The following is a 27,997-nucleotide window of genomic DNA, read 5'->3' on the forward strand; positions in this document are numbered from 1 at the left end:
TTATTATTAATTGTCCTGAGACTGCCTATTTGGATAAGGAGGGAGGGAGAACTCACCCCTTTTCTTAGGGGTTTCAGTTATGACTGTGAACCCATGGCTGGTTTTGTCATTTTGTATTTGACCAAAATATTCTGGTTTAGATACAGATATTTACAAGGGTGGGAGGAGGAGAATATGTACAGGCCCCAGAGTCAGGTGCCCCAGGGCAAATGGTAAGTGCACACACAGCGCTCTGTGATAGTGTCCCATATGGCTAGTGAATAATAAAGATCATGGCCACAGATCCTTGGGGGCTGGCAGAAGAGGGAGAGGAAGACATTTGGGGTCACAGCAGTCCAGATGGTCCTTTTCGCTCTCCCAGGAGCCAGTATGTCCGCATCTTTCCCTTTCCCTGTGATGGTAGAAAATCAAAGCATCCCCCCCAAAATCCACCCACATCAGTGCTTTGTTCTTTAAGCTCCAGTCCCTTTCTTCTCTTCTCCCCACTTTACATATACCACTTTCTTCTCACACCATTACCAACCCCTTCATCCCTTCTCCCAATACCACCCAGCCCCCGAGTCACCTTCATCTCTACATCTCCTCTAAGCTCCAGCTGAAAGCATCCAAACTCATCCAGGGCATCCTTGGTTGTGGATGAAACATGGATCTTCAAGGCTAAGAAACCAAGAAGGGTCAGAGAAGGGCTGACCAAGGTTGGGGATGGGAAATAAGGGGGAGAAATGAAACTGTGGGCCCCTCCCCCATCTCCTCCCACCCACTTGACACAAAACAGTAGGAGAGGAGAAGTCTTGCATGGAAGAGCCCTGTAGGGTGATAAGAGTATTTCATAACACTCTCAAGGGCAAAGAGAATTGGAAGGGCGGGGAGGAGTGTGGATCTCACCTTGACCATTGGACTCCATACGTGAGGCAGTGTTCACTGTGTCCCCAAACAGGCAGTATCGGGGCATTTTCAAACCAACAACTCCAGCACAGACTGGCCCTATAGGAAAGGGAAAGCTGGAGAGATCCTATAGCCATTTGGGGGTAGGGGTCAGGAGTCAGGGCTAATCTTACCAGTATGTACACCAATTCGCAGCCGGAGCTGATCATGAGGCCGATGCCGAATTCGGAAGGAAGCAACAGCATCTAATAGTGCCAGGGCCATGCGGGCAATCTCAGGGGCATGGCGCTGACCGTTACGCCCAGGGAGACCAGATACCACCATGTAGGCATCACCAATGGTCTCCACCTATAAGAGCAAACAAGAGGGTCAGGTGGTCAGCACCATGGAAGCATACTCAGTCATTTCCATTTGTGTGTGTCTGGCCTAAGACAGCAGTTGGAGGGGCAAAGGAGGCAGAGGGAGAAGATGAGAAAGGAGGAAAAGGGACGGAAAGGGAATGACAGAGACTGTGGACCAGATAAAGTTTTACTTGTCTGGTCTCTAGTATATGCAACCCAGAGTGAGGAATTGAAAAGTCTGCTTCACATGGTAGAAATTAACTGACATTCCTTTGACTGTAAGTTTGAAGCTACCACATGACAACAATATAACCACGTCCTCTTTGTAGCTGGGAACTGTGAATGGAATGGAGTAAACCAACAAATTACAGAAGAGCAAAATCCCAAAGGTAGTTGTGGACAAGGGCATTATATCAGACAGCAGAGGTGAGGCAGGGACACCCAGGCATTTGGAATTGGAAGAGGGTCAGACAAGGACAGAAAAAGGCAAGAGTTGACCCCAGGCTACAGTAAGAGTCTATGGAACAGGAATTCAATCTCTACCAAGAGAGGGACTTGGATAAAAAAGTTTATTTTTTTAAATTTTGTAATTCAAAAATTCTTATCCAATTCTTTTCCCCAAATTCCTTTATCAGTCCAAGACCTAAACAGTCTCCTAAAAGACAGGCTTCAAACTCTAGCCCCAGTGGTGGTAAGTTCCCAAAGGGTCAAATTAGGGGCCTGGGAGTACCACATTTTGTCACAGGGACTGAGGTTCAGAAGCCCCAGGAAGTCCTGGTTCAGGGTTTCAGGAAACCAGATCCTGGTTTGGGGGGGAGGGGTGCTAACCCTGGTTCCCACCTTGTACACATCAAAGTTGTCAATGATGGCATCGAAGCAGGTGTATAGGTCATTCAGGAGTGTCACCACCTGACATAGGATAGGGAGATTCTGAGATTCAAGTTCCTAACCTCCACAAAGGTTATGACTTTCCCCCAAGGTACTCCAATCCCTCCCAAAGAGATATAATCCTGACATCAATGAGAACCTAATACCACTCCCATACTCCCTCAGGACCAAGTATTTCAAGTTCCCACCAAAGAGACCCCCTGTCCTTTCCAGAGACTCAAAAGCCCCTCTCTCCTATGGCTTACAAAAGTCTCTCACCTGCATAGGGGTGCTCTCTGCTGAAAGGGCTGTGAAGCCCACGATGTCACTGAAGTAAATGGTGACATTGTCAAAGGCCTCAGCCTGTACAGTCTCCCCTCGTTTCAGCTGCTCAGCCACTGAGCTGGAGAGGGTAGAAGGGATGAATGTGTGGATGTATCTTTGGCAGTAGAAAGAGGGTGCTAACACGGGAAGTAGGGCTTGAGAGTGTGCAGGGGACTTGAAAGAGCTTACTCTCTGATAAAACAGAAGCGCATATGTAACTGGTGGGGGTGAGGAAGGAGCTCATGGGAGCAAGAAGGAAGGGGAGGGTGAGTCTGAGGTAGAAGGGGGTCCTGGGATGGGTGTCTTAGATAAGAGAGAAGAGCCCCTGGGGTAGGAAGGGAGAGAAAGGGATTCTCAAGGAGCTCACTGTGGCAGAATCTGGTAAAGGAGTGCCTCAGCCTTGCGCTTCTCCTCCAGATATGCCTGTGTCCGCTCCTCTACCAATTTCTCCAGATTATTTGCATATTGTTCCATTCGAAGCAGGAGGTTATCTAGGATGCTGGTACCACCTTCCCTATGAGAGAGAAGGGCACTTTATTTGATGAACTTCCCCCAAAATAAAACACATACACATACCACCTGTACCTCAATGTGCCTCCACTTAAATCCTTCAGCCCCTCCAAAGCAACCAGGACTCAGCTTCACTCATTCTCAGTGAAACCCTATATGCCTTTGATGCCCTCTCACTTGTTGAAACGTCGGATGAAGCCCTTGATCTGTCCAAAGTCTGGTCGCTCAGCTGGATCCTGGGCCCAACATCTCTCCATCAGCAAGGCTAACTCCTCACTGAGCTGTGCTCGGTCAATACTTGGCCGAAAGTATGGCCGCTGACCATTGCGGACCTTTTGGATAATCTCTGGAGATATAGAGAGCAAAAGGAGGTAAAGGGGGAAGCCAGAAAATTATAGTGCTCACCCTAGGAACCATGGTCTAGCAACTTCCATTGAAAGGGACAAGGAGTCGGAGCAGCAAGGTGGCAAAGTAGATAGAGCACCAGCCCTGGAGTCAGGAGACCTGAGTTCAAATCTGGCCTCAGACACTAGCTGTATGACCCTGGGCAAGTCACTTAACCCTGATTGCTTCAAATAAGGGGAGGGGGGAAGGAGGAGAGGACTCACCCTTGGGACTGAGGTCCAGGCCCTCTACATAGAAGGGGCCACTTCGAAGTGCAATCTCCTGAAGAATGATCCCAAAGCTGTAAACATCAGCCTTCTGGATACCTACAGTCAGTAGGCGGCTCCCATTTAACAGTTCTGGTGCTGTCCACAACTTCTCTGTAAGGTGCAAATGGGCTGGTCTAAGTTATGAAATGGGACAGCATCCAGGTCTTCACATAGATTCAAACCCATAACATTCCAATTCACCAAGGTCCCAAGATGGGAAAAAACCTATAACCCTGCCCCCTCTTGAGACAACCCATCCTTCCCATCCCACCCTAACCCAAACAGAGACAACCAGAACCAAAGGGGATGAAAAGAAGGTGGCTTTAGGATGGTGAAGCCTCACTGGCATAGAGAGCATGACTGTCATCGGGCTCAGCAGCTGACCGGAAGCTGGCCAGGCCATAATCGGTGATCTTGAGCACGAACCGGCTATCTACCACACAGTTGGAGGATTTGAGACTCCCGTGGGAAGCGATGATGCTGTTGTGGAGAAAGGCCATGCCCTGCAGGACACAAACCAAATCACTGGGGCCGAGAAAGAGAGGGAAGGGCAATGATGAAACACCATACCCTTTCCCTGGCATTAATTCCTATTAACTACTCTGTGATGATGTTCTAAGGACCTTGTATGATAAAAATGAAATGAGCTGATTATGGAAGGCTACCCCTTTGAAGACACCCAAACAGATCACACCTAGAAGTCATAAGCAGTGTTCAGGCAGTAATTAGCCAAGTCACCGATAGGAAAAAGAACTTGAAGGACAGGTTATTGGGGGGCTTTCATTTGCAGATTAGAAATGTCTTCTTTTGGATAATTAAAAGAAGCCAAGTGACAGAAAAGGCAATATGATATAAACTATGACTGATGTCTCAACTCGAGCATGAATCAGATTTAAGTGGGACAGAGCTGCACAAAGTCATCAGCCTCACTCCCTCTTTCAGTCATCAAAGCGGAAAGACAAAAGAATGGCCTGGCAATGACCCAGAATGCAGCAGATGACCATGGTGTCTTCTATGTCTGACCAAGTTCTAAGCTCTCCTGCTTCTGTGGCCTTCACAGCCATTGGAATATATTGTTCTCATCTGCCCATTCCACCAGGGAAGTCTTCAAGTGCATGGGGTAGACATCCCTCTAACTCACCAATGGGTTTGAGGCCTGTCGGTTACCCTCAACCTGGCTTAGCCTGTCTGCTGGGATGGTCTTACCAACATGTGGCCATTATGTATGCTACAGCTTCTTGGAGTCACAGGTGAGAGTTAGGTGAAGGTAGACACCAAAGGTGGATGAGCAGCCCTGAAAGGGGCTTGGCAAACACCCCATTCCCCCCCCCATTATATGACTATTGGGCAGGCAGTTTCTAGATGCCAGATAAAAGAGATGATGCAACTAGGAACTAGTACTAGTTGTAAATATCAGCTCATGAGCATGGTAATTATAATTAATAATAAACCCACATTTATACAACACTTTAAGGTTAAAAAGTGTTTCCCCCACAACAACTCTATGAGATAGGTGGTAAAAGTATGATTATCTTCATTTACAGATGAGGAAACAAGGTTAAGTAACACCTATCCATGCTGGAATTTGAACCCAGATCTCAACTTAAAATTTCATGCTTTTCCCATGGTCAGCCTGGCCTGGCTGGTCATGTTAGAAGACTCAGACATATCAGAGAAGATACTAGATCTACACTCAAGCCAAGGAGAAACCAAACCATGGAAAGAATAGCTCCTGAAACCAAGAACAAGAGAGACCTCTAGCAAACAGTAAAGGAAGGAAGCAACCAGAATTTATGGCAGCCTTAAGCCACTGGAAGGGCCCAAGTAGCTAGAGTCAAAGAGAGTTGAAGCCCCATCTAGACAAATTAGGGCAGAAAGAGGGCCTTGGCATGAAGTGAAAATCCACCAAAAAATCTCCAGCTACAACACCACAATTTTAGAATACACCTAGATGATTCCGAACTCTTTTCTCTATAAACTCTTCCTTTTGTGCTTTTCTTTTTCCAGAAAAGGCATAAAGTTTCAGGATTCTGCTTGTGAAATATTAGAGATGTTACACTTAATGGTCAAAAAAAAGCAGTTCAAGAGACTCTCTGGGATAAGGATAGTGGTGTGGAGAAAGCTCACTTGCCATTTTCAGAGCTAAAGAAAATTGGGAAGTAAATCGGTCAGTGGTGAGCAATGCCTAATCCTCCCCTAATCGCCACCCTGCTAATTCCATTTTAGGCTCTCTCTGGTGAAGAGGGAAAGGGAAGGCTGTGATGGGAAGGCAAGAAGAGTCAAAGTAATCTCCTTGGGATTGCTACCGTACCATCCCTCCATTCATTCTCCTTTACCTCCAAAAATTCTGCCTCACCTAGACCCAATCTGAGAAAAAGGAACAGAGATTAACTGAATTTATTCCCTAAGCAGAAGGAATACTCACCTTCACAAGATCATTAATGAGTGAATAACGGAACATCCAATCCAAGTTGATGCTATCATTCTCTAGAATATCCTAGGAGTGACAAAGATAATGGGTACGCCTGCCCTGATTCTTTTTTTTTTTTTTTAGTGAGGCAATTGGGGTTAAGTGACTTGCCCAGGGTCACAGGGCTTAACTCTCTCACCTGCAGGCTCCCTCGGGGACAGTACTCTGTGACGATGCAGATGTTGGGAGGGTCTATGCAGGCTCCAATGAATCGGGTCAGGTGGTTGAACTGAACATCCCTCATCTAGAGAGATTGGGAAGAAAGGGAGCAGTAAGAGGACAGAGTTATCTAAAGTTACCTGAATTACTGTAATCTACCCCAAGACTTCCTCCAATTTGTAGTCTTCCATGAATCCCTAATCCCTTCCTCTATCTGCCTCTGCCCTATCTTCAGTTCTCCTCCACCTACCCTCCTTGTCCAATATCCCATAATAGCAGGACCAGGACCTACATGTTTGAGCTCAAACAGGACCTGCCGTGTTAGCTCTATGCGTTTCTTATTCACGTGTTTGATGGCGACAACATTTCCCTGGATGTTGTAGAGGGAAAAAGATTAAGGTCCTAGCAAGAAGAAGGAATCTGTGGGGCTGGGGGTGTTGGAACAGGGAACGGGTCAGGAGCCCAGTTGATTACATTGCTGAGCTAAAGGAGGGGGATGAAGAACAGGGTGACTGGAGGGTAAGGGAACATGGGGAATAGGGCAAGGACTGAGAGCAGAAGTTTGTTCACCTTGAAGTGACCGGTGTTGGCAAAGATCTGGTATTTCCCATGGGCTGTCATGAGCGAGCCGTAACTGGATCCCCGCTGGGGCCAAGGGCGACATGGGGGGAAGGAGGGAAGGGAAGGTTGGACAGTAGCTACAGTACATGGGGCTATCATTACAGGCCAGGGGGCTGAGGCTGGTAGGAAGAGCTCAGAGGCAGGGAGGAACCAGGAAAGGTAAAGTAATGGGGCTAAGGGAAAAGGACTATCTATTAGAGGGGAGCCTGAGAAAAAGTTATCAAGTGAGGGTGAGGAGCTGAGGGATGGGCCGGGAGCTCTCCTTGGGGGAAGAGTTAGGAAGGTGACAGAAGGAAATATGGTAGGGGAGGAGGATGCAAATGAGGACAGAGGCGATTTCAGAGTAGGAGGGAGATGAAGCCCCAAACCTGCAGCAGTCTCACCAAGGACAGTGTGAGTCTGCTGCCTGCACCCTTGTGATAACGCTCTGAATTGCCAAACTGTAGTTCCTCCCATCTGATTCGCCACAGCATGCTGGCCAGCTCCTTCTCCAGCATTAGCTTCCTAAAAGGACAGCACACTTCAAGCAGCCCAGCCCAGGTCCACACCATAGATCAGCACTGGGGCAAGGGAACAAGGGAAGGACCCTGACCTGGGTAGATCAAAGATTTTTAATAATGCAACCACCATATCTGTCTGTACACACACACATTCTACATGATTTTATTCACAGCCTAATGTACTGTTCTTCAAACCCAGAGGTTGGAAATCAGTCTGCTCCTAAAGTGGAGATATATCTGGGATAAATTAATTAACCCTTCTTATTCCCTCCCCCAGTCACTGGTGCATGGCTAACTCCCTATCCTAGAACCTAATTCAGCCAAGCCCAGTAACTAGAGCCCAAAGGCTAAGCAAGAGCCTATATTGGAACCAATTCCAAGAGACTCTAAACACATTCTTGATTCTTGGGTTGGTACAAAGGCCAAGATGTTCAAGAGATTCCCACCCAGGTTGCCACCTACCAGGAAGCCAATTATGGGAAAGATGAGGTGGGAAGGAGGCAAGGAAAGGAGGTCAATATAAGTGCACTGGATCAGCCCCTGGGATGCTTTCCTGAACTCAGTTTAAATAGCAGGGTCTGCTCCTAAGGCTTTAAGGACAGTGATGATGGGCTGGGGGGGGGGGGGTGGACAAGAGGGCAATGTAAGGCCAAGAACTCACCGGAAAATGAGGAAGCTGGAAACACCGAACATTATGAAAGTGATCCCTGTGCCCAAAGCCACAATGGCCAGAGTCGAAAGAGGGGCTGTGTAGGGGGGAGGAGGATGTGGTCACTTGAGAGGAGGGGAGAAAAGGGTCCAAGGTATGCAGGGAGATACCTTAAGAATGGGTAAGAAAGGGTAAGGATAGTTCAAAGGGAGGTATGAAGCTAGGAAAGGAGACAGCGCCCAAATCAAGGATTTGGCAGGTACTGGGGAAAGAGAGGGCTGTTTGGGAGAGGAGGGAGGAGGCTGTGGCCCCAGCCCCTGCACACACCCACTTTTATCACAGGACGGGTCATCCAAGTCGAAGGCACAAGGGGGATTGTCAGAAGGAGGGGCCCCCTTCACCCAAGGGATAGGCTGCCCAGTCCACCAGATCTGCTTCTCAGCTCCAGAGTAATGAGCTGCAGGCTGCAGGGAAGAGAGGGCAGGGACTACAGATAGCAACTTCCTTTCCTTGTTAGTCCCCAACAAAGCCACCACCCTTAGACCCCCCCCCATCACAAGTTAGAGCTATGGCAGAAAGAACAAGGCTCTACCCTTAGACACTCCAGGGCTGCCTCCTGGTCAGGTTCAAGGACACCAGACTTAACACACACACAGCAACTCTGCATACCCTCCTCACCTGAAAGTCCCCAGAGTCCAAGTCCCCCATGGCCCAAAGGACAAAGTCTGTTTCACGGTCATTGTTCTTGTCCATTACAACCAGCCCCGTCACACCTGAGAAGGGACAGAGAGCCATCTTTTTGTGGGTCCTCCTGCCCTCATCTCACTTCTTTGTCTGCATATTCCTCACCCATCAATTCTCTCTCCTTACCTTGACACCCCAATGCTTCTGCTGCCCATCAGCCCCTCCCACTCTCTCTGATATCTTGATACCTACCCTCTGCTCACAATCATTAGAGGAAACCCAGAGGAGTGGAGAGAGAGAGACAGCCTCAAGAGTCAAGAAATCCTGAATCCAAGTCTAACTTCTGAACACATACTTGCTGAAGGACTCTGGGCAGATCACTTAACCTCTCTTTCCCTGAAAGCTCTTTAAGAGCCTGTACTCACCAAAAAAAAAAAACAAAACAAAACATCCTGACCTACACTGTCAGGAGTTTCCTTACTGAGACCCGGTTCCTGTAACAATGAAATCACAGGTCCAGTACCAAAAAAAAAAAAAGGCATCAGAAATTTAAGGGAAGAGAAGGACATAAACATTTAAGAAGTATCTACTAAGTGCCAGGCATTGTGTTAAGTACCTTACAAATATCTCATTTGATTTGATTTACTGCTGAAAAGGACCTTGGATGCCATTCAGTCTAACTCCTTCATTTTAGAGATATATAAAATGAACCCTAGAGAAGGTGGGTAGTTTGCCCCAAGTCATACAGGTCATACAAGTCATACAAGTCATACAGTGACAAGCAGGATTTGAACTATGATCTAACTTCATATCCAGGACTAGCTATATCTACTGTACTACTATTTGCTCCCTGATCTCTAATACCTAGAATCTGCTCTCCAAGGGGGGGGGAGCACTTTGTAAATTTTAAAGTGCTCCATAAATGTGAGTTATTTATTATTACCCTGATATCTTCGCCCTTGCATCTTCTTCACTATTCGAAGTCCATCATCCCGGGTGCCCCCCTCTTGCAGTGTCTCATTCAAGACCTCGGCGTATAGCAGGATCCCATCGTAGAAGCAGCCAGCAATGAGGTTCATCTGGGAATGGCAACCTCAGCCCTACTCTCCCCCATACTTCCAAAGACCACCTCCTCTCCTTTCCTCCCCTCCCCAGTCATCTCCCCCCCCACCCCTGCCACCTCCTTTCATCCTTTGTCTCTTTTGTCAGCCCCTGGGGCAGGGGGGCATCCAGGGCCCACTTCCAACCTTCAATGCTTCCCAGTGAAAGGGAGAGCAGAATGGTAAGAATTCACAGTATGGATTCATGGATAAAATGACTTCTTTTTTAGGATTAGGAGAATAGAGATGGAAGATAGATAAAGTAGGGAGGGGGTGAGGAAGGGGCTTCCCTCTGAGGTATAGATGAATCCTCAGGGAGGGAAAGGGATCCTTACCAAGGAGGGGGCCAGCTCCACACCAAAGTCACTCCGGGCCCTCAGTAGCAAACGATGCTGGAATTCTTGATATTCAGGGTTTGGAGGCTCTCGATATGTAATCACCAACACAGTCTGTAAACAGAAGCCAGTGGGAAAAATGAATAGGCAAGGACTAGGCAAAGACTTCGGGATAGGTATAAAGATAAGAAACTATCCAGTCAGACAGTCTCAAGACAAGGCAATGTTTCGGTACAAATCACTAATAATAAGAGAAATGCAAATTAAAACAACTCTGAGGTTTTACCTCATGTTCTGCAAATGAGTAAAGATGACTATATATATATACATATGTGTATATATATATAAATAAACAGTAAATATTGGAGGTATAGTGAGAACACAGGAACACTAATACACTGTTGGTGGAGCTATTTCAACTGTTATCAAAAATAATATATAATTATGCAAAAAAAAATGACAAAGAGTTCATACCCATGGGCCCATCAGTCCCACTACTGGACATTCCAAAGTGGACAAAACAAGAAAGGTCCATTATGTACCAAAATATTTATAGCAGCACTTTTGTGGTAGGAAAGAATTGGAAACAAAGTGGGTACCCACTGACTAGGGAATCCTGGACAAATTGTGATATATGAATGTAATGGAATAGTACTGTATAGCAAGAAATGACAAATGAAGAATTCAAAGAAAAAAAGAAAAATGTGTATGAACTGATTCAGTCAAATAAGCAGAACCAGAATAATATGTATGTTCAATATAACAATGTCAATGGAAAGATAACAGAAAGCACACGAAAATATGAGTAAATTAAAAATTAGTAACGATCCCAGAGAACAGATAGCAAAACAAACCTCCCCCCTCTCCCTTCCCTCAAGGAGTTTATATATTCTATGAGGGGAGACAACAGCTCTCCCCTGATAGATAAACACTAAAGGGAACTGGAGCCTCCCATGTAACAAGGAAAGATGGTTAAGCAAAAACAACCTATACAATAACCACATCTCACATATGCAATGTTCTGTCTCATAATTCATGCTCTCTCCCAAGAGATATATGTATAGGTTGTTTTGCTTAAATGTTTTATGTTATCTCCCCTAATAGAATCTGCACTCCTTGGGGGACTGCTGAGTTTATGCTTCTGCTGCTAGCACAATGCCTGACATATAGTTGGTGCTTAATAAATGTTGATTAAAAGATTGGTAGATAGGGAAGGAAAGAGGAGTTATAACCAGAAATGATTGATATAAAAACAAAAAGTATGATTAAAATCTATTTAATTTTTTTTTCAAAAAAGAAGATCCATCATCCCCCAAAAGAGAAAAAGACCTATTTGTACAAAAATATTTATAGCAGCTCTTTTTTCAGTGGCTAAGAATTGGAAATCAAAGGAATGTCCATCAATTGGGGAATGACTAAACAAGCTGTGGTATATGATGGTGATAGAATATTATTGTGCTTTAAGAAATGACAAGCAGGGTGGGGCAGCTAGGTGGCGCAGTGGATAAAGCACTGGCCTTGGATTCAGGAAGACCTGAGTTCAAATTCAGCCTCAGACACTTGACACTTAACTAGCTGTGTGACCCTGGGCAAGTCACTTAACCTTCAGTGCCCTGTCAAAAAAAAAAAAAGAAAGAAAGAAATGACAAGCAGGGAGGCAGCTAGGTGGCACAGTGGATAAAGTACTGGCCCTGGATTCAGGAGGACCTGAGTTCAAATCCGACCTCAGACACTTAACACTTACTAGCTGTGTGACCATGGGCAAGTCACTTAACCCTCACTGCCCCGAAAAAAAAAAAAAGAAAGAAATGACAAGCAGGATGACTTCAGAAAGTCCTGGAAAGACATGAATAAAATAATGTATAGTAAAATGAGCAGAACCAAGAGAACATTGTACAAAGAGACAGCAATATTGTTTGATGAAGAACTGTGAGTGACTTGATTTTTCTCAATATAATGATCCAAGACAGTTCCAAAGGACTATTGAGGAAACATACTATCCACCTCCAAAGAAAGAACTGATATTGATGGAACAGACTGAAGCATGCTATTTTTCACTTTCTTTCATTTTTTTTCTTTTAATAAAGTTTTCTTATACAAAATTACAAATATGGTAATAATTTACATAATCATACATGTATAACCCATACCTAATTGCTTGCTGCCTCAGGGGGGAGGGGGAGGGATAAAAATTAGAACTCAAAACTATAAATAAAAATGTTTATTACGTTAAAAAAAAGAAGAAGATCCATGTGTGAGTAATTCTAGTGACTAGGAGGAAACTCTGCTAGGAATGTTGGCGAGAAGAAAGGAAAGGGATGTAGTGACAATGGATGGATGAAATAATTTGGGGTGCTGAGGGCAAAAGATCCATCATTGAACCTCTCCACCCATGCCTATCCCCAAACCTTTCCTGTGAGGTATACCTATGATTTTCTGCATGCTGATTCAAGTCTGCCCATATTCTAAAGCCAGATCTAGACCTTTCTGAAGACTAGGCTCAGTGTTAAGCTCTATTCTTATAACTAGTACCCTGACTCACTGTCTAGATCCTGACCTCTTATTACCCAGAGTCTTACTACTCAGGCTAGACAACTTGATTCCATGTTGCTCAGATACTAAGTCCCTGATCCTTCTGTTTCTTTGTCTCCAAGTCATGGATATCTGATCCATGCTGCTTGATTTCAATGGACTCTGGACCCTTTACCTACCTTGGACTCATGGTACATACCTGCCTTTCTCTGCCTTGGCTAATCTTCCTGGGTTTAACTTCTAGCCTTACCTACCTCATTTAGGGGACCTGCTTGATCTACTCCCTCTCTAATCAAATTCTCAATCCTGGCCTCATCCTTCCCTCTTCTCCTTTCTTCATTCTAGGTCTGCTCTGTCCAGCAGCTACCCCAGTGAATGTATAACAATCAGTCACATGTACATACAAGTCAAACTGCATGTCCACAGTTATGGTCATATAAAACCTTACAACCCAGAGGAGAATGGCTACCAATGCAACCCTTAGAAATAACCAATTCCAAAGTCATGACTAAATAGCTGTAACCTGGGCAGTCATAACAACTACAAACCCATATCCCATGGATAGGTACCATGGGGTACCTCTGATGCTGCTCAAAGTCCCCCTTACCCTCTTCCCACATCTCTGCAGTCCATGAAGAGAAAGAACAGAAACTCAAAGATGGAACCACTGAAACACTAGTAAACATTATGCTGTGTGCTGCATTCATTTTTACCCCTACCCTTTCTCTCCTATCAGATCCAATTTCTACCTTGAAACTCTTAGCTAGCTTCCAACGATCTACTGTGCCTAGATCCTTCTTTAAATACCCATCAGGTCACTAGCCGAAATCAGAGAAGACAGTCCCACAGGGACAGAGGAAAGAAGGAAAGAAATAACCTCAAGGATATGGCTGAACAATCAACTCCGGGCTTAAACTCAGCAAGAGAAGAAACATAATTGTTTCCAAGAAGGGAGTGGAGAAGATGAGGCAATATCATCCCTGTGTGGACAAGCATTATGGAGGATTTTAAGTGTATGCGTGTTGGGGGGGATAAAATTGAAGGCAGGGAATGGATCCAGGGGGCTAGGAGAACATGTCTCTAATATTACAGTGGAAATTCAGTAGGAAATAGAAGTTTATGTACTTTAAACTCAAGTCACTGAAGTTGGATTCTATGTGGTTTATGAGAGACAAACCTCACTTTAAGGCTTAATAGCATCTGCTTAATTACTTGTTCTAGCCATATATCACCGTTTTCTTTATCCTAAGTCAATGGCTGGCGGTAAAAATACACTTTTTAAAAGCCCTTTTATCCATGTTACTTAATTTCTTCCTTACAACAGCAGAAAGCGCAGTATATAATTCTCAGTTTACAGATGAGGGAACTGAGACTAAGATATATCAAATGCCTTGCCCAAGAACATAAATTGGAAGAAACAGGACTAGACCCAGGTCTTCTAATTCATCATCCAGTGCTTCACACATCCCCCCACCCCCACAATACCACAATGACTGCTGCCTCTAACTTCTACCATTTATCACCTTCCCTGATCCAGAAGGCAGTACAATTTACATGGGTACTCCCAGAGACACTATCTATTCTAGGCATGTGTCTGAGGGGAAGAAGGGACAAATTGGGAAGGGAGAGTTTCCCAATTCCTTCTGTTCCAAGACATCTGTCTGGCTTCCAATATCGTATTTAAAATTAATTCCCAAAACAAACACACCAATTTTCAAGTCCAGGCAAAAGCTATTTACAAATGTAACTAACTTTTAAGTTGTCTGTAGTTCTATATTAATAGCCAACCTTTATAGTGGACTTTAAGGTTATACAAAGTGTTTTACATATATTATCTCATTTGATCCTCACTCATTTAGTCCTGTGAGATATTTATTTCCACATTGAACAGTGAGGAAACTGAGGCTGAGAGAGTGTAAGTAACTTGTCCTGAGCCACAAAGCTAGGAAGTGTCTGAGGCAGGAAAAGAGTATAGGTCTTCCCAGCTTACAGTCCAGGACTCCATTCACTATGCCACTTTACTACTACAGATCATCTAGAAGTATCTGAACAGAAATTCATTTTACAGACATTTTGACATTCTATGAAAAAGAATACATCTATATGCTAGGGTTCTAAGTCATGCTTTTAGGTCTTTCTCTATTCTTCTCATTTCTCTTCCATCCAATTCTATGTTCTCTCCTATCCTATTTCTGGCTTCATTTCTTCTCCTGCCCAGTTATCATCCATGTTGTCATCATTGCTACTTCCCCTACTCTCCAGATCTGTATTTTTTCCCATTTCCATGAACTTCCTTAGGTCCTCTCAGGATGGATGGAATAGACCTGAGATCCTCTACATACTTCAGCCTCAAGTTTTTGCCTCTTTTCCAAAAATATGTCTCTCTCCTTTCCTGCCAGCTTTTGTATGATTCCCTTAGAATATAAACCTCCAAAGGCAGGAGAGGCTTACAAAAGCTTTCATCAAAGCCACACAAGAAAAGTATTAGTGCTTTACAGAGCAACACAGAACACATAACGAGTGGGAAAGAAATATGGCCAACAGGGAGAAATATATGGGCTGGGCTGGGCTGGGCTGGGCTGGGAAAAACAAGAAGACAGATAACTCTCACTCCTGAGTGAGATTCCCAAATTTCCAAATCTAGTCCTCCCCCACCACCCACCTTCTTATCTGAGCTCCAGTCATAGAGGTGTCTATTAGGTATCTTTATTTTGTGTCTTGCTTTTATCTTAAAATCAGTATTTCTACAACTAAACCTAAAACTTTTCTACTTCTATTACTAGGACTCCAATTTTACCCATACTCAAATCCTTAGTCTCACTGCTGATTTTCCATCTCTCCAACAGCCAACCCATGACCAAATCCTGAAGATTCATTTTGCAAAATATTATTTTGCATCCATCCCTTCCTTTCCATAACCATTATCCTCCCCCTTATCACCTGAGGTTTTAATTATTGCAATAGCCTCTCCTAACTGGTGTCTCTAACTCCAGGTGCTTCCCTCTCAATGCCACTGACTGAATAATTTTCCTAAAGATAGCTCTGATCATGCCACTTTCCTGTTCAAAAAGTTCTAATGGATCTGCACTAACTACTTCAAATAAAGTCCAGACTCCTTAGCTGAGCATTCAAATCTTTCCAGAATCTGACCTTACTCATATAACCTTATTTCCCACCATTCACCAAAATAAGCCTTCCTCAGTCAAAGTGGTCCCTTCACTGTTCCCCATATATGCTATAATCCAGTCTCATTTCTATGTATTTTCTCATGTTGTCCATACCTTCCCCAACTTCCATCCCTGAAACCATCCTATCTCCCTATTCTGATACGACCCACCTTTCAAGACCAAACTAAATCTCATTTCGTCTACATGGCCTTCCCTGAGACTCCTGCCCACACAGAATTCTGCTTCATTTCAACTCCAAAAGCACTTGTTGTCTATACCAAATGTTTTGGTACAAAATCTTAGACTGCCTCACTATTAGCTAATTGTCTCATGTACACTTTGTTTCCCAACTAGGAAATAAGATCTCCAGGGTCAGGGAATATGCCTTTTTGTTTTCCCTTCATCTCCTCCACAGAAGCCTAAGATATAACTGGGCCCATACCAGATATTCTGTAAAAACCTGATCTGTTGAAAAGGAAAGAGCATGCCTGGATCTTTGCATACCATCATCACAAACTATCTCATGGACAACGTTTGCAGTTAACCCCAGGAGTAATTTAGTTCAACAAACATTAAATAACTGAGAGATCAGGGGAATCACCCAGGGTCATTCTACTAGTATATATTAGAGGTGAGTCTTTGAATTCAGGTTTTCCTGACTCTGAGGTCAGCTCTCTGTCCATTATGCCATGCTTGGACATTTAATAAATGGTCATTGAGTGAATTTTTTAAAAATCTCACCAGCCACAGTGATAAAAAGCAGTAAGAAAATGACTTAAAGGAAATGGATGGAGCATTTTCATTTTAGAATCCAAACTCTGGCTCTGGGAATGCCACGGGATGGAGAGGAGGGGGAATAACCTACTAGTAAACACTTCTCTCCCTCTTCCTATTTCCCATGGCTCCCCTTCCACCTAGCCCACCTCCAGCTGCCATCCATATGTTACCTGAAAGGCCTCCCTGAGGGCCTGGGCCTGTTCCCCTGTGCGATTGTCTTGCCAGGGCCGACCTCGGAGGCGGGTGGGGCTGGCACGGAGACTCTCCCCAAAGACATCCAAGTAGAAGAAGACGTAGTCCCCATTGGTCAGGTTTTCTCTCTGGGCCTGAAGCAGGATCTCATGCAGCATCTCCAGAGGGCCACAAATGTATACAACTGAGGGCAGGTATTTAAAAATGGAGTACCCTTAGGAGGAGCATATAACATCTCCAAATGAGCCCTTTCCCCGGGGGGTTGCAGGCTGCCTTTCTATTATCTGTGTTCCTTCTCAGCAGAAAAGTGAGGGCCTAGATCCATTTAAGTACCCACAAGATACATCCCTTTCCCCAGGAGTATGCTGCAAGTACCCTGGGGTCATAAGGAACATCTGGCATTAAGTCAGAGCCTGACCTTTAGAGGGAGGGGGAGGTGTTACCCTCAAGTTTCTCCCTATCCCCAACCCTGCTCCCTTAAACTCCCACTTCCCCCACTTTCTCCTATTCTTCACTTCCTCAGTCCCCCATCCTGCTCTGGATGGGAGGGGAGTTTGGAAGAAGCGGAGGGGTGAAAGGAAAAGTGCAGTTCAGGGGTCATAAAGCTCAGAAACTTTCCTGGCTGGCTTTCCCAACCAAACACACTCAACCTTAACACACCTTACTGCACTCTAAGCAAAGGATAGTAGTCTGAAAAGGACCTTGCTTAAGGCATAAAGTATCTATCTGGAAATAGGGGAAAGGTAGCCTTCAGGCCATCATATCCACAACTATAGGATAATTTCATTCCAACATTCTGTGCCTCCCACAATGCTAACACCCCCATTCCTCCCTATCACTACTCCTCTATCTCACTACAACACGCTATTCCCAACATACTCCTGTTATTTCCACCTTCACAAGATCCACAATACCCAGAGGCTTCCCCTCAAAATCACTTCTCCCCCATCGCTTAGCCCATCTCTGTCCAAATTCATCTTAAAAATGTCTACATGACTCCCCAATGTCAATCTTTACTCACAAGTTCCTGAATTCCCCACTTTGCCCCCACGTACCCCCGTGATGCCTGTCTCTAGCTATACAATCCCAAGTGGAGGCCCAAGCTACACTCACTGCGCCCATTGGCCCGGATGAAGTGTGTAGCCTGCTCAGGACCATCTGGTTCCCGGGTATACACCTGATGCTGCACACTGAGATTGTTGCCTTGCAGGGCCTCAAAGACCCCTTCAATTGTAAAGTAATGGGGTCGGTCATCAGTGCGGGCATCCAGATACAGCAAAGCGGCACGTGCACTCCAGTTGAAGTGCCCATGCAATGTCACCACAAACTCGCCCAGTTTAGGGGCAGAGGGACCAGTGCGGACCAGTGTTCTGTAGTGCTCGCTCTTGGCCGCAAAGCCTGAGGCCACAGCACCTGCAGTCAGTAGGGGCAGCCGCCAATGTGAGGCAAAACGTGCCACAGAAGCAGCAGGGTACACACAGCCAGGACCCAGGAGAAGGTCAGGGTCATTGTATAGCTTCAAATCCACAGCATTCAATGGCGCCAGGTACTCAGAGCAGGCACCATCCATCTCAGAGCTGACAAAGTGCAGATCCACTGGCAATGCTCTCCCCAGTGCCTCCATGGCCAGTGTCACAGCAGGGCCCACCCGTGGCCAAGCCCAGGCATAGCTTAGGTTGTGTTCAGGCAGTACCACTGCCAGTGTTAGATTCCGGGGCTCAGGGGGGCGTGCCCCACCCACCAAGGCTGCCAGCATCAACAGGATTGGGGGCAGCTCCATGAGGAGAAGGCAACTGCCCCACAGCCTCTGAATTCTGAAGTCCCTTTTGGCCTATAAGGGAAAGACACAAGCCTCAGTCTGAGACCTCAAGGCACAAGGCTAGGGCAGGGGAACTAGGAAATAGTTGGGGAGTCTGAAGCTGGGACAGCTTAGGCATAGAAAAGGAAGAGAAAAAGGAAGCTAAAGAAAAGGACCAGGTTAAAAAGTAAGGATGGAGAAGGGGATGAGAGGAGAGGACCTGAAGCTATGGTAGGGTAGAGGGCCTGGGACTGGAAGGAGGGAAGGGGGGCCTAAGAAAGGAGGGAGGAGCTAAGAGGGGCCTGATGCTGAAGAAAAAGAGGTCTAAAGCTAAGGGAACCCCAGGCACTTCAAACTAAAGAGTAGAAGGGGGTCTCGGGCTGAGATGGGGCAGGAGAGTAGAGCTGTGGAAGCCTGGGCCTGGGGGACCTTAGCTGAGGCAGTGAGTGGTACAGAGAAGCGGCCTGGGGGACTGGGGGATCGCCCTCCCAGTTGAAGGGGACAAGGGGAGGGAGAGGGAGGTAGAAAGGGACCAGGAGGAGGCACTGAGGGGGTGTCAGTACTGGGGAGGGTCTTGGGCCAGGGAGCAGGAGGGAAGGGAGGAAGGAGAGGGTAAATCTCCCTGGGAAGGCTTCTCCCGAGGCTCCCGCTGGAGCTGACCTAGCGGACCAGGGCGCTGGTCCGGTCTGAGGCTGCGGCCCCACCCGTGTCCCGGCTCCACTCCGTGGCGCTCGGCTTCTCCCGTGTCCCGGCCTGTGCTCGCTGCCGCTTCCTCCAGTCCGGGCCCCCGGGCCCCCGTGTGTTCGGCCAGGTCCGCCCGGCCCGGCCCGGGCCCGTCTCTGCTCGCTGCGCCGGTGGCGGCCGAGTGCGACTCCCGGGGCAGGCCGCCCGCCCCCTCCCGGCGCCTCCCTCCCGCGGCCCCTGCCCCCGCCCCCGCCCCAGCAGCCCCTCCTCCTCCCCCTGCCGGCCCCACCCTCCCGAAGCGGCGCCTCCAGCCTCCCACCAGTGCCTCCCTCCTGTGCAGGGCTCTGCCTCCTGGGGGACCCGCAGATGGGGTGGGCGCCTCCCTCACCCGAATGGCCTGCTGTCACTCTTTCTCCTAAAGGTCTCCAGCGAACGACCAGCTTTCTCAGAAAGCTGAACATCTCCTGGAATCTTAATACACACCCATCCTTCCAAGCACCTCTCCCCTGGGACCCCCTTGGCTTCTTCACCCCCACACTTTCCCTGGGCCCCTCTCGGAATAGTTTGTCTGCTCCGCAGTACCCATAAAGTCCATTTCTCGAAAAGGTGACCTGGAACCCCAAGGCTAATCTCATATCCTTGACCACTAAACCCTTATCTCTTCACTTCTTTCCCAACATCCTTTTTTGAGGGGGGGTCATTGAAAACATGGATTCCTAGAAGGTTTTCAGGAGATATTTTCTACCTCCCTTCACATGCCTCCTTTTTGGTTCTGTATCTCCAGGTACCTACATTCCCCTCAGCTTCCCAAGAAATCTCATTGGGTTTCTTATCTCCCTACTAATGCTACAAAGGTTTGTGAGCCCCATCTTTCCTCTCTCTGTAACTTCCAAGCCCATGGCATATAACCCCTTATGGTTTATACTACTTCATCTAGGGGAGGGAGCAGTACAGAGGTAGGGTAGGCTAGTGGGAAGAGCACTGACTGAGCTCACATCCTTCTTCTAAGGCTTACTACCTGTCTGACCACAAGTCACTTAGCTGCCCTGTACCTCAGTTTCTTCATCTCACAAATGACCCATTCTACTAGATGGTCCCTGAGCTCCTTCCCCAAAGCTATGATACTCTATCTGTTCCTGTGTCTTGCTGATTGGTTTTTGCATTGTCCCACAGTGTTCAGCAGCAGAGGCATTTAATCCATCTTTGCTGACTAAGCAAGACTTTCTTACAACTATAAAAATTCATTCCCACCCAAGGCAAGAAAGACATTTCTTTTGGTTCAATAGGAACCAAAATGAAAGCTGGGAGATAATTTACCCCAAGAGCTGCAACAAATCCTTGACAGCTGAAATGGACCCCAGAAGACTTCACTTCTAATTTTATACCTCTTTGAGCCATGACTCTTTTCTTTCCTCCCTGGAAGTCTAATTCCATTCTGGGGGTACTGCTCTATTCCTGAAGAACAGTTTCATAACATGAATCATATCATGACTACTAGGAGAGAATATAAATGAAACCTTGAGAAATTTCTTCTCCCCCTTACAGTGAATCCTGGCCAAAGTCAGACCAAACTACATGGCCCCTCAGCTAGCTCTAGATGCACATCTTAAAATTCTTTGCCTCTGATATTTCTACCCCTTCTAGCCCCAGTTAAGAGCTGCCACTACCCTGGGGAGGGAGCTCTCAGGCCGGACTCAAGAAAGCATGCAGTTTCTCTGAAATTGAGGCGACATCTGGTGGCTACAGTGCAGAAATTCAGGGTAAATTCAATTCAATAAATTCTTATTTATTTATTGACGATCAGGCACCCCGAACTGTGGAGGATGTAAGAAAGATATATGACAAATCTGGTGTACAGTAATCAAAGACAAAACTATAAAGTTGTGTTAGTATTCCATTAACAAGGAAAAAACAAAACAAAACACAACAACCCAAATCTGTCTCATCTTGGATGACAGGGAAAAGGAGGAAGAGACAACCCAGAGGGAAAGAAACAGCTTGAGATAAACATAGCTGTAGGCAGAGTTTAAGCAAATCGCATTTATTAAGTACTGCTAAACAAGATTTTGTGCCAGGTGGTGTGCCTGCCCAAAAGTGACAGTCTCTGCTACACAGGAGAATACAATCTAATGCCAAGGATGATGGGTTCTGGACATTCGTCAAAAGCCTGTCTATAAACCTACCACAAGAACAGAAGTTACCTAATTTCCTGAATGTCACACAAAACAATGGATTTGGTATCAGAATCTCATCTTGGCTATGTACGATGTATGGACAAGTCACTTAACCTCTCCTCTGGAAGCATTTCTTCATCTGTAAAATGAGGGAATTAGACTAGATTATTTTTAAGGCCCCTTCTTTAATGATGAACAAATTCTATTTTGTACTTCTGTTATAAATCTTGTCTATAATTTTGATTATTCTCACTAAAGTTTATTCTTATCATCTAGGGGGCTAAAATTTCAGCTTCAGGTAACACAATTTTAGCTATATGGTGACCTCCCTGTAATCTTTGCAAAGCCTGAGTACTTTAAGGACTCTCATAGCCTAAGTAACACTCAAGTAGGATCAGGCTATTTTTCTTCAGGTCGAAGTAGCTTCTGTTACACCACATACACACTCCTCAATTTTTTACTCCCCTGGGAAGGGACAGCCTAGACAGCCAAGTATGTGGAATGTCTCATATTGAGACACAATGAGGGAAAGATGGGGTCCTAAAGGCTAGCGTGCTTTGGGGACACTCCTAACTCAACGAAGATGACACACAAGCCAGAAGAATTGAATTCTAGGAAAAGCAGCAGGGTTCATGCTAATATACTCTAATGTGAACCCCAAGCTCATACTTCCAAAGTCTGATCCCCAGTACTCTCCAGAAGTCTTAAAACTAACCTAATGTCCCAGACAGAGATAAATTCTGAATTCTCAGGTTTGCTTTGGACAAAAAGAATATAACTTCCTCTGGGACCTCTAAGGTTCCGAGACAATAATTGTACTGTCCCCCTCCCCACAGTCCCCCAGCATGTCAGTCACCTGTCCGCATTCTGCTTGGTCTACACCAAATCAAAATGTTTGTGATCTTCTTGCTTCACGTCAGATGGGACAGAACACCAAGAGAACCTGCCACAAAAGACACAGAAGAGTTTTGAGAAATAAAAGAAACCAATAAGGTATATTTGAAAGTATTGCTTTTCAATACGGAGAAAAGGTGGGGCGGCAAGGTAGGGAAGGGAAAGGGCTTATGAAAAAGTTGGAGTTCACTTAATTTTTTTTACCAGATTATCTTTGCTTTTTTTAGCCTCAGCCATGATTATAGGCAAAGAAGATTCCCAGAATCCCAGACCATGAGGCCACTACTGTGCCCTAAGCCTACATATACACATCCCCAAAGGGCATGTGTACCCTGTAGACCTTGGGGCATACTGTAGGATATAGCCCTGTGACAAGACCAATTTCATTTAAAACTTAGGGTTGAGTGCCTGCCAACAGGGCTGCCACAAATGCCCAAAAGGCAAATGGCTTCTAAGCTCTAGACCAGGGACATGGACATGGACCAATGCATTCAGTGAAAGTCATCTCCTTAGTTTTAAACAGCCTCCCCTCAGCAAGCTGGGAACTCATTTATTAAATCTGTAAAATCTAATTCATATACTGAGGGATTTTTGTTTGCATTAACACATACTTTTTAAAAATTTATTTATTTATTTTAGTTTTCAACATTTGTTTAGATAAGATTTCCAATTTCAAATTTTTCTCCCTCCCTCCCCTCCCTCCCCCCTCCCCTAGGTAATCCAATATAGGTGTTTTATATATATAACATTAAACATATTTCTGCTTCTTCATTAGTCATGTTATATAAGAAGAATCAGAGCAAAAAGTAAAAACCTCAAAAAAGAAAAACAACACACCAAAAACAAAAGAAATAGTATGCTCCAATCAGCGTCCATATTCCACAGTTCAACACATACTTTTTTTAAGCTAACAAATTTTTACAATGGCATATAAACATTTTAATAATTCAAAAACATTTTAAAAGCAGTCTCTGGCTCCCAAATTACCTGCCTGGTGATGTATTCTAATATATTTGAGGACTCAGAAAAGCCTGCTTCAAATAAGGGCATTCCAGGGAATTAGGGCCTCCAGTTTTCAGCTCCTAGGGTTAGAATCTGAAAATTGCCAACAGAAGTAATCATGGACATCTTCAGTATCCCCAGAAACCAGATTTCAGCTGTCTGCCCTGTATCCAAGCCTAAGCAAATACAATCCAGCAAAAAATATCCTCTATGCCATAGCCAGTACATTTATGGAAGCCATACAAAATGAAAACATAAACATTCCAGAGAGACAAATGGCTTATATAAAGCCTGTAAATTACAGATATATGAATGGTTGTTAATAAAAGGCTATGGGTGATTTAGGTAAACATAACCTGAGGCTACTCATGGAGACAATGAATTTGCTCTTCCATGAAGAATGGAACATTGTGTTACATGAACCGAGACAGTATTTCTCCTGTTCCTGTACCACATGAGTAGGGGTCATTGGCCCTTGAGACCATAAAAGGCAGGTGAGTGGCCATTATGCAGTGGAAACAGCCTTTGCCTGGACTTGAAATCAGAGGATCTACTATGTTTGAATGCCAGTTCTACTTCTACTTACTCTCTATATGACTTTTGGGCAAGTCACTTGAACTTACTGAATCTCGTGTTCCTCATCCATAAAATGAGAGGGTCGGATATATGATTTCTAAAGTCTTCTCCAACTCTAAAATCTAAAATTTATCATCTTATGAAGGCAACTAGATGGTCCAGTGAATAGACTGCTAGTCTTGGAGCATTCCTAACTCTGGAGTTCAACTGTGACCTCAGACACATGAGAGTTGTATGGCCCTGGGTAAGTCACTTAACCTCTATGTGCCTTAATCACAGGGACAATAATAGCCCCTACCTCCCCAGATTGTTGTGAGGATAAAATGAGATAATATGTGTAAAGTGCTTTGCAAAACTTAAAGTGCTATAAATGCTGTTATTGTTTGTTGTTGTTGGTAACAGGGAAGTGTCATATGAATACTGGGCTCTTCATACAACAGAGAAAAGGCTGAAATGGAAATGTGACTCCATTCCAAACACCTATAGCTGAAAATACCCCATAATCAATTTACTGAAAGTAACTAAATCCGTGGGGCAGCTAGGTGGCACAGTGGATAAAGCACTGGCCCTGGATTCAGGAGGACCTGAGTTCAAATGTGACCTCAGACACTTTTGACACTTACTAACTGTGTGACCCTGGACAAGTCACTTAACCCTCATTGACCCTGCAAAAAATAAAAATTAAAAAATAACTAAATCCTTTGCAATGGGAGGAATTTGACCAGGACATCCCAAGAGATGGATTCTCCCCATCCCACCCCCTTTCATATTTGACAAAATTAAGAAATATAAAGTGCAGGTGACAGATAACAAGGTATTAAGGAGTTAAACAAATTGTACCCTTTTATAAGATATGAAGAAGTTATTGGGTCAACCATGATGAAATGAAAGAGCACTTTACAAAGCAACATACACTACCCAGGGCATAGACATAAGACCAAAAGTCATCCCTACTGTGAGAAGATGAAGAGAAGCACAGGTCCAGAGAACCCAGGTAAGCTGCTCTGTAGAGCAGGGCCACTGGGCTCAGGGGAAAGTGCATGAAGACGCCGCAAGAAGAAAAAAGTGTAGAGCCTGAGATCTGGAGGTAGAAAGTTCCTGTGCCATACGAGTTCTCTATCTATGTGGAGCTCTACAAGGCAACCTTTTGTGGGTTCCCATTCTATGGGACAGTATGCTCCAGGTTTATGGAGACAATGTTTGATAGCTACTATTCTTGGGGCGTCATCTCAGTAAATGCCTCTGCTTTGAGCTAATCATATTCTCTGATTGGACTTTAAAGTTTATAAATAGTTCAGATTCTGTGGGCCCACAGACTACTTGGAATCTGGGGTAGTGTCATCCAGCCAGGCTGTAAGCACACCACCAGAGGCAGTAACACATATTAACAAGAGTAGCTTAAGAAACTTGCCCTTGGTGTGGGGCTCAAAAGAGGTCAACGACAGTATAATCAACATTTATATTTAAATTTTCGATTTTAAGCTATTTTTATGAAGTCCAAGAAGAAATCCTAGAATCTCCATGTGACGGCCCATTTATAACACATAGGACCATAACCCTTAGACCCAGCAATACTACTGCTAGGCCTATTATCCAGAAGACATCAAAGAAAGAGGAAAAGGACACATACATGCAAAAATATTTATAGCAGCTCTTTTTGGTTGCCGCAAAGAACCAGAAATTAGGAAAGCTAGGGTATGGCTAAACAAATTATAGTATATATGTAATGGAATCCTATTAAGCTTTAAGGCAGTGGTGTCAGGGCAGCTAGGTGGCCCAGTGGATAAAGTACTGGCCCTGGATTCAGGAGGAGCTGAGTTCAAATTTGACCTCAGACACTTGACACTTACTAGCTGTGTGACCCTGGGCAAGTCACTTAACCCTCATTGCCGCACCCTCACCCCCCCCAAAAAAAAGACAGTGGTGTCAAAGTCAAATAGAAACAAATCCCCACTGGCACATATTTACTTGGAAAACCACATATTGACATGATGTTGTACTGTATTCTTATTTATTTTGTTAAACATTTTCCAATTACGTTTTACTATGGTTCCCACCACACTCCCTCACGCTGCCAGTCTGAACCTCTACAGGAAGAAATGTTTCAGAGAAACCTGGGAAGACTTGTCTGAGCTGATGGAAAGAGAAGTCAACAAAACCAGGAAAACAATTTCCACAGCAACCACAACATTATAAAAACGAACCATTTTGGATGACAACAATTCTTATCAACACAATGATCAACCATGATTACAAGGAACCGATGATTTAGAATCCTGACAGGCATTGAACTAATATGCAGAATAAGACACACATTTCTAGGCATGGCCAATATGGAAAATTTTTTGCTTGACTATGAATATTTCTTACAAGGGTTTTGTTTTTCCTTTTTCAATGGGGGGAAGGCATATTGGAAGGGAGGAAAAAATGCTTGACCACTGAAAAAAAAATTTAATTTAATAAAAAGAAAAGTCATACTTATCCAAATGCAAAATGGGCCACAGTGGTACACATTTTATCAACCCGTTTCTGGTTATAAAAAAAAATCATAGAAATAAAAAACACCTGAAAGATTACTGAACCCAATATACTCATTTTAAAGATGAGGAAATTGAGGTTCAAAGAGATACAGTGACTTCCCCCAAGGCCACAAGGAAGTAACCCCACAACATCTCTTACACACTTCTTTCATGGCTACCACCCTAGTTCTATACATCACATTTCTAGCCCAGATTATCTTCATATCCTCCTGATTGTTCCTATACCCTCCCATTTCTCCCCACATACTTCACAAAACTGCCAAAGTGATATTCCAGTTCTGACCACATCACTCCTCTGCTCTAGAAGTTGCAGTGGCTCCCTATTGCTTCTAGGAACAATGACAAATGCTTGTATATTTTGTTTTTAAAACCTGTCACAAGCTGGCTCCTATTTCTAGCCTACCGTTCCAAGTTTATTATATTACATTTCCCTTCATGCATTCTAAAGTCCAACCAAATTGGCCTATATGCTGTCCCTCAAACATGATATCCCACCTCCCGTGCACACCCTACTTTTGTACAGGTTGTCTTCCACACCTGGAATTAATTCCCTCTTCCTCTACCCCTCCTAGAATCTCTACCCTTTTTCCAGGCTCAACCCCAGTGCCACTTTCTCCAGGAAGCTCTTCTGACCCTAGCTGCCAGACCTGCCCTTGAAATTACCTTGTATTTCCTTTGTATATATTTTGTATCTATCTGTATGTCTACATGTTAGCTCCCAGAAAACAGGAACTGGTTCAATTTTATGTTTGTAGGGGCAGGTAGGTGACGAAGTGGATAGAGCACCAGCCCTGGAGTCAGGAGTACCTAAGTTCAAATCTGGCCTCAGACACTTAACACTTACTAGCTGTGTGACCCTGGGCAAGTCACTTAACGCCAAATTGCCTCCCCCCCCCCCAAAAAAAAATTATGCTTGCACATCTAGTGCCTGCCACATAGTAGGTGCTTAATGACTATATTAACCATTAACCCAGATTAATCTTCCTAATGCACGACTGATCACTCCCTTTCTCAAAAATGTTCAAAGGGTTCTTAATATAACGAAAATAATGATGGTTTGATTTACAGCTCTGCTATCTTTACTACCTTTGTAATCACAAGTTTCCTGTTGCTTTGCTGATTAAAGTCAAGACTCCTTAATTTGGCATTAGAGGTGCTCCACAGATTGATGCTCAGAGGAAGCCACTGCATTCTATAATATTTATTAAGACCACTTGGGAATCCCCATATTTAATCTCCAAATTCTTCCATCAGCTCTGAGGGAAGTTGTGAGCATCCTTAAGAAGTCTGCCTTAGGAAGGAATTCAGGAATGGCTAGAACTAGATCTTGAATGTTGAAGATATTTGATAGTGCTTGCTGTATGATCTTCAGTAAATCCCTTTCTCTCTGAATCTGTTTCCTACTCTGTAAAATGAATGAGCGAGGTGATCCCTGAGGTGCCTTCCAGTTCCAATATTCTCTGATTCTAGGAATGATTACTCAGGGACCTTAAGTGGGTCTAGAGGTAGCTCAAAAGACAAAATTGGCTCTCCTAAGAGGAGAAGGGTGTCCACACAGTGCAG

The 27,997-nt window shown here is 44.7% G+C and overlaps 1 protein-coding gene and 1 long non-coding RNA gene across 5 annotated transcripts in view; both read right to left on the minus strand.

Moving 5' to 3' along the window:
• Positions 1–98: 98 nt before the first annotated feature.
• On the minus strand, positions 99–19,459 carry NPR2 (natriuretic peptide receptor 2). 3 transcript variants are annotated; one of them, XM_043977293.1, is made up of 23 exons: positions 19,225–19,459; positions 17,880–18,597; positions 16,745–16,950; positions 10,099–10,212; positions 9,607–9,742; positions 8,658–8,752; positions 8,311–8,443; positions 7,992–8,076; positions 7,214–7,334; positions 6,780–6,854; positions 6,502–6,579; positions 6,190–6,294; positions 6,006–6,077; positions 3,924–4,083; positions 3,536–3,691; positions 3,105–3,273; positions 2,785–2,931; positions 2,373–2,496; positions 2,067–2,135; positions 1,059–1,233; positions 886–984; positions 566–657; positions 99–391 (listed from the first exon to the last, which is right to left on the minus strand). In XM_043977293.1, the coding sequence occupies exons 2-23, from the start codon at positions 18,544–18,546 to the stop codon at positions 326–328; spliced, it is 3,144 nt and encodes a 1,047-aa protein (XP_043833228.1). In that variant the 5' UTR covers positions 18,547–18,597; positions 19,225–19,459; the 3' UTR covers positions 99–325. The 3 variants fall into 3 exon arrangements, with proteins under 3 accessions (XP_043833228.1, XP_043833229.1, XP_043833230.1); XM_043977294.1 differs by lacking the exon at positions 2,067–2,135; XM_043977295.1 differs by lacking the exons at positions 6,502–6,579; positions 6,780–6,854; positions 7,214–7,334; positions 7,992–8,076; positions 8,311–8,443.
• A 1,590-nt stretch (positions 19,460–21,049) lies between these two features.
• Positions 21,050–27,997, minus strand: part of LOC122735601 — a 39,756-nt gene continuing 32,808 nt past the window's right edge. Inside the window, exons 2-4 of one of the 2 annotated variants that reach the window (XR_006354136.1) lie at positions 23,304–23,411; positions 22,279–22,365; positions 21,050–21,561 (exon numbers count right to left, since the gene is read on the minus strand). This is a non-coding gene — a long non-coding RNA (uncharacterized LOC122735601). The remainder of the gene's footprint in view (positions 21,562–22,278; positions 22,366–23,303; positions 23,412–27,997) is intronic. The other variant, XR_006354137.1, reaches the window with a different exon arrangement.

Source organism: Dromiciops gliroides, chromosome 1 (assembly GCF_019393635.1).
Source record: "Dromiciops gliroides isolate mDroGli1 chromosome 1, mDroGli1.pri, whole genome shotgun sequence".
Classification (NCBI taxonomy): domain Eukaryota; kingdom Metazoa; phylum Chordata; class Mammalia; order Microbiotheria; family Microbiotheriidae; genus Dromiciops; species Dromiciops gliroides.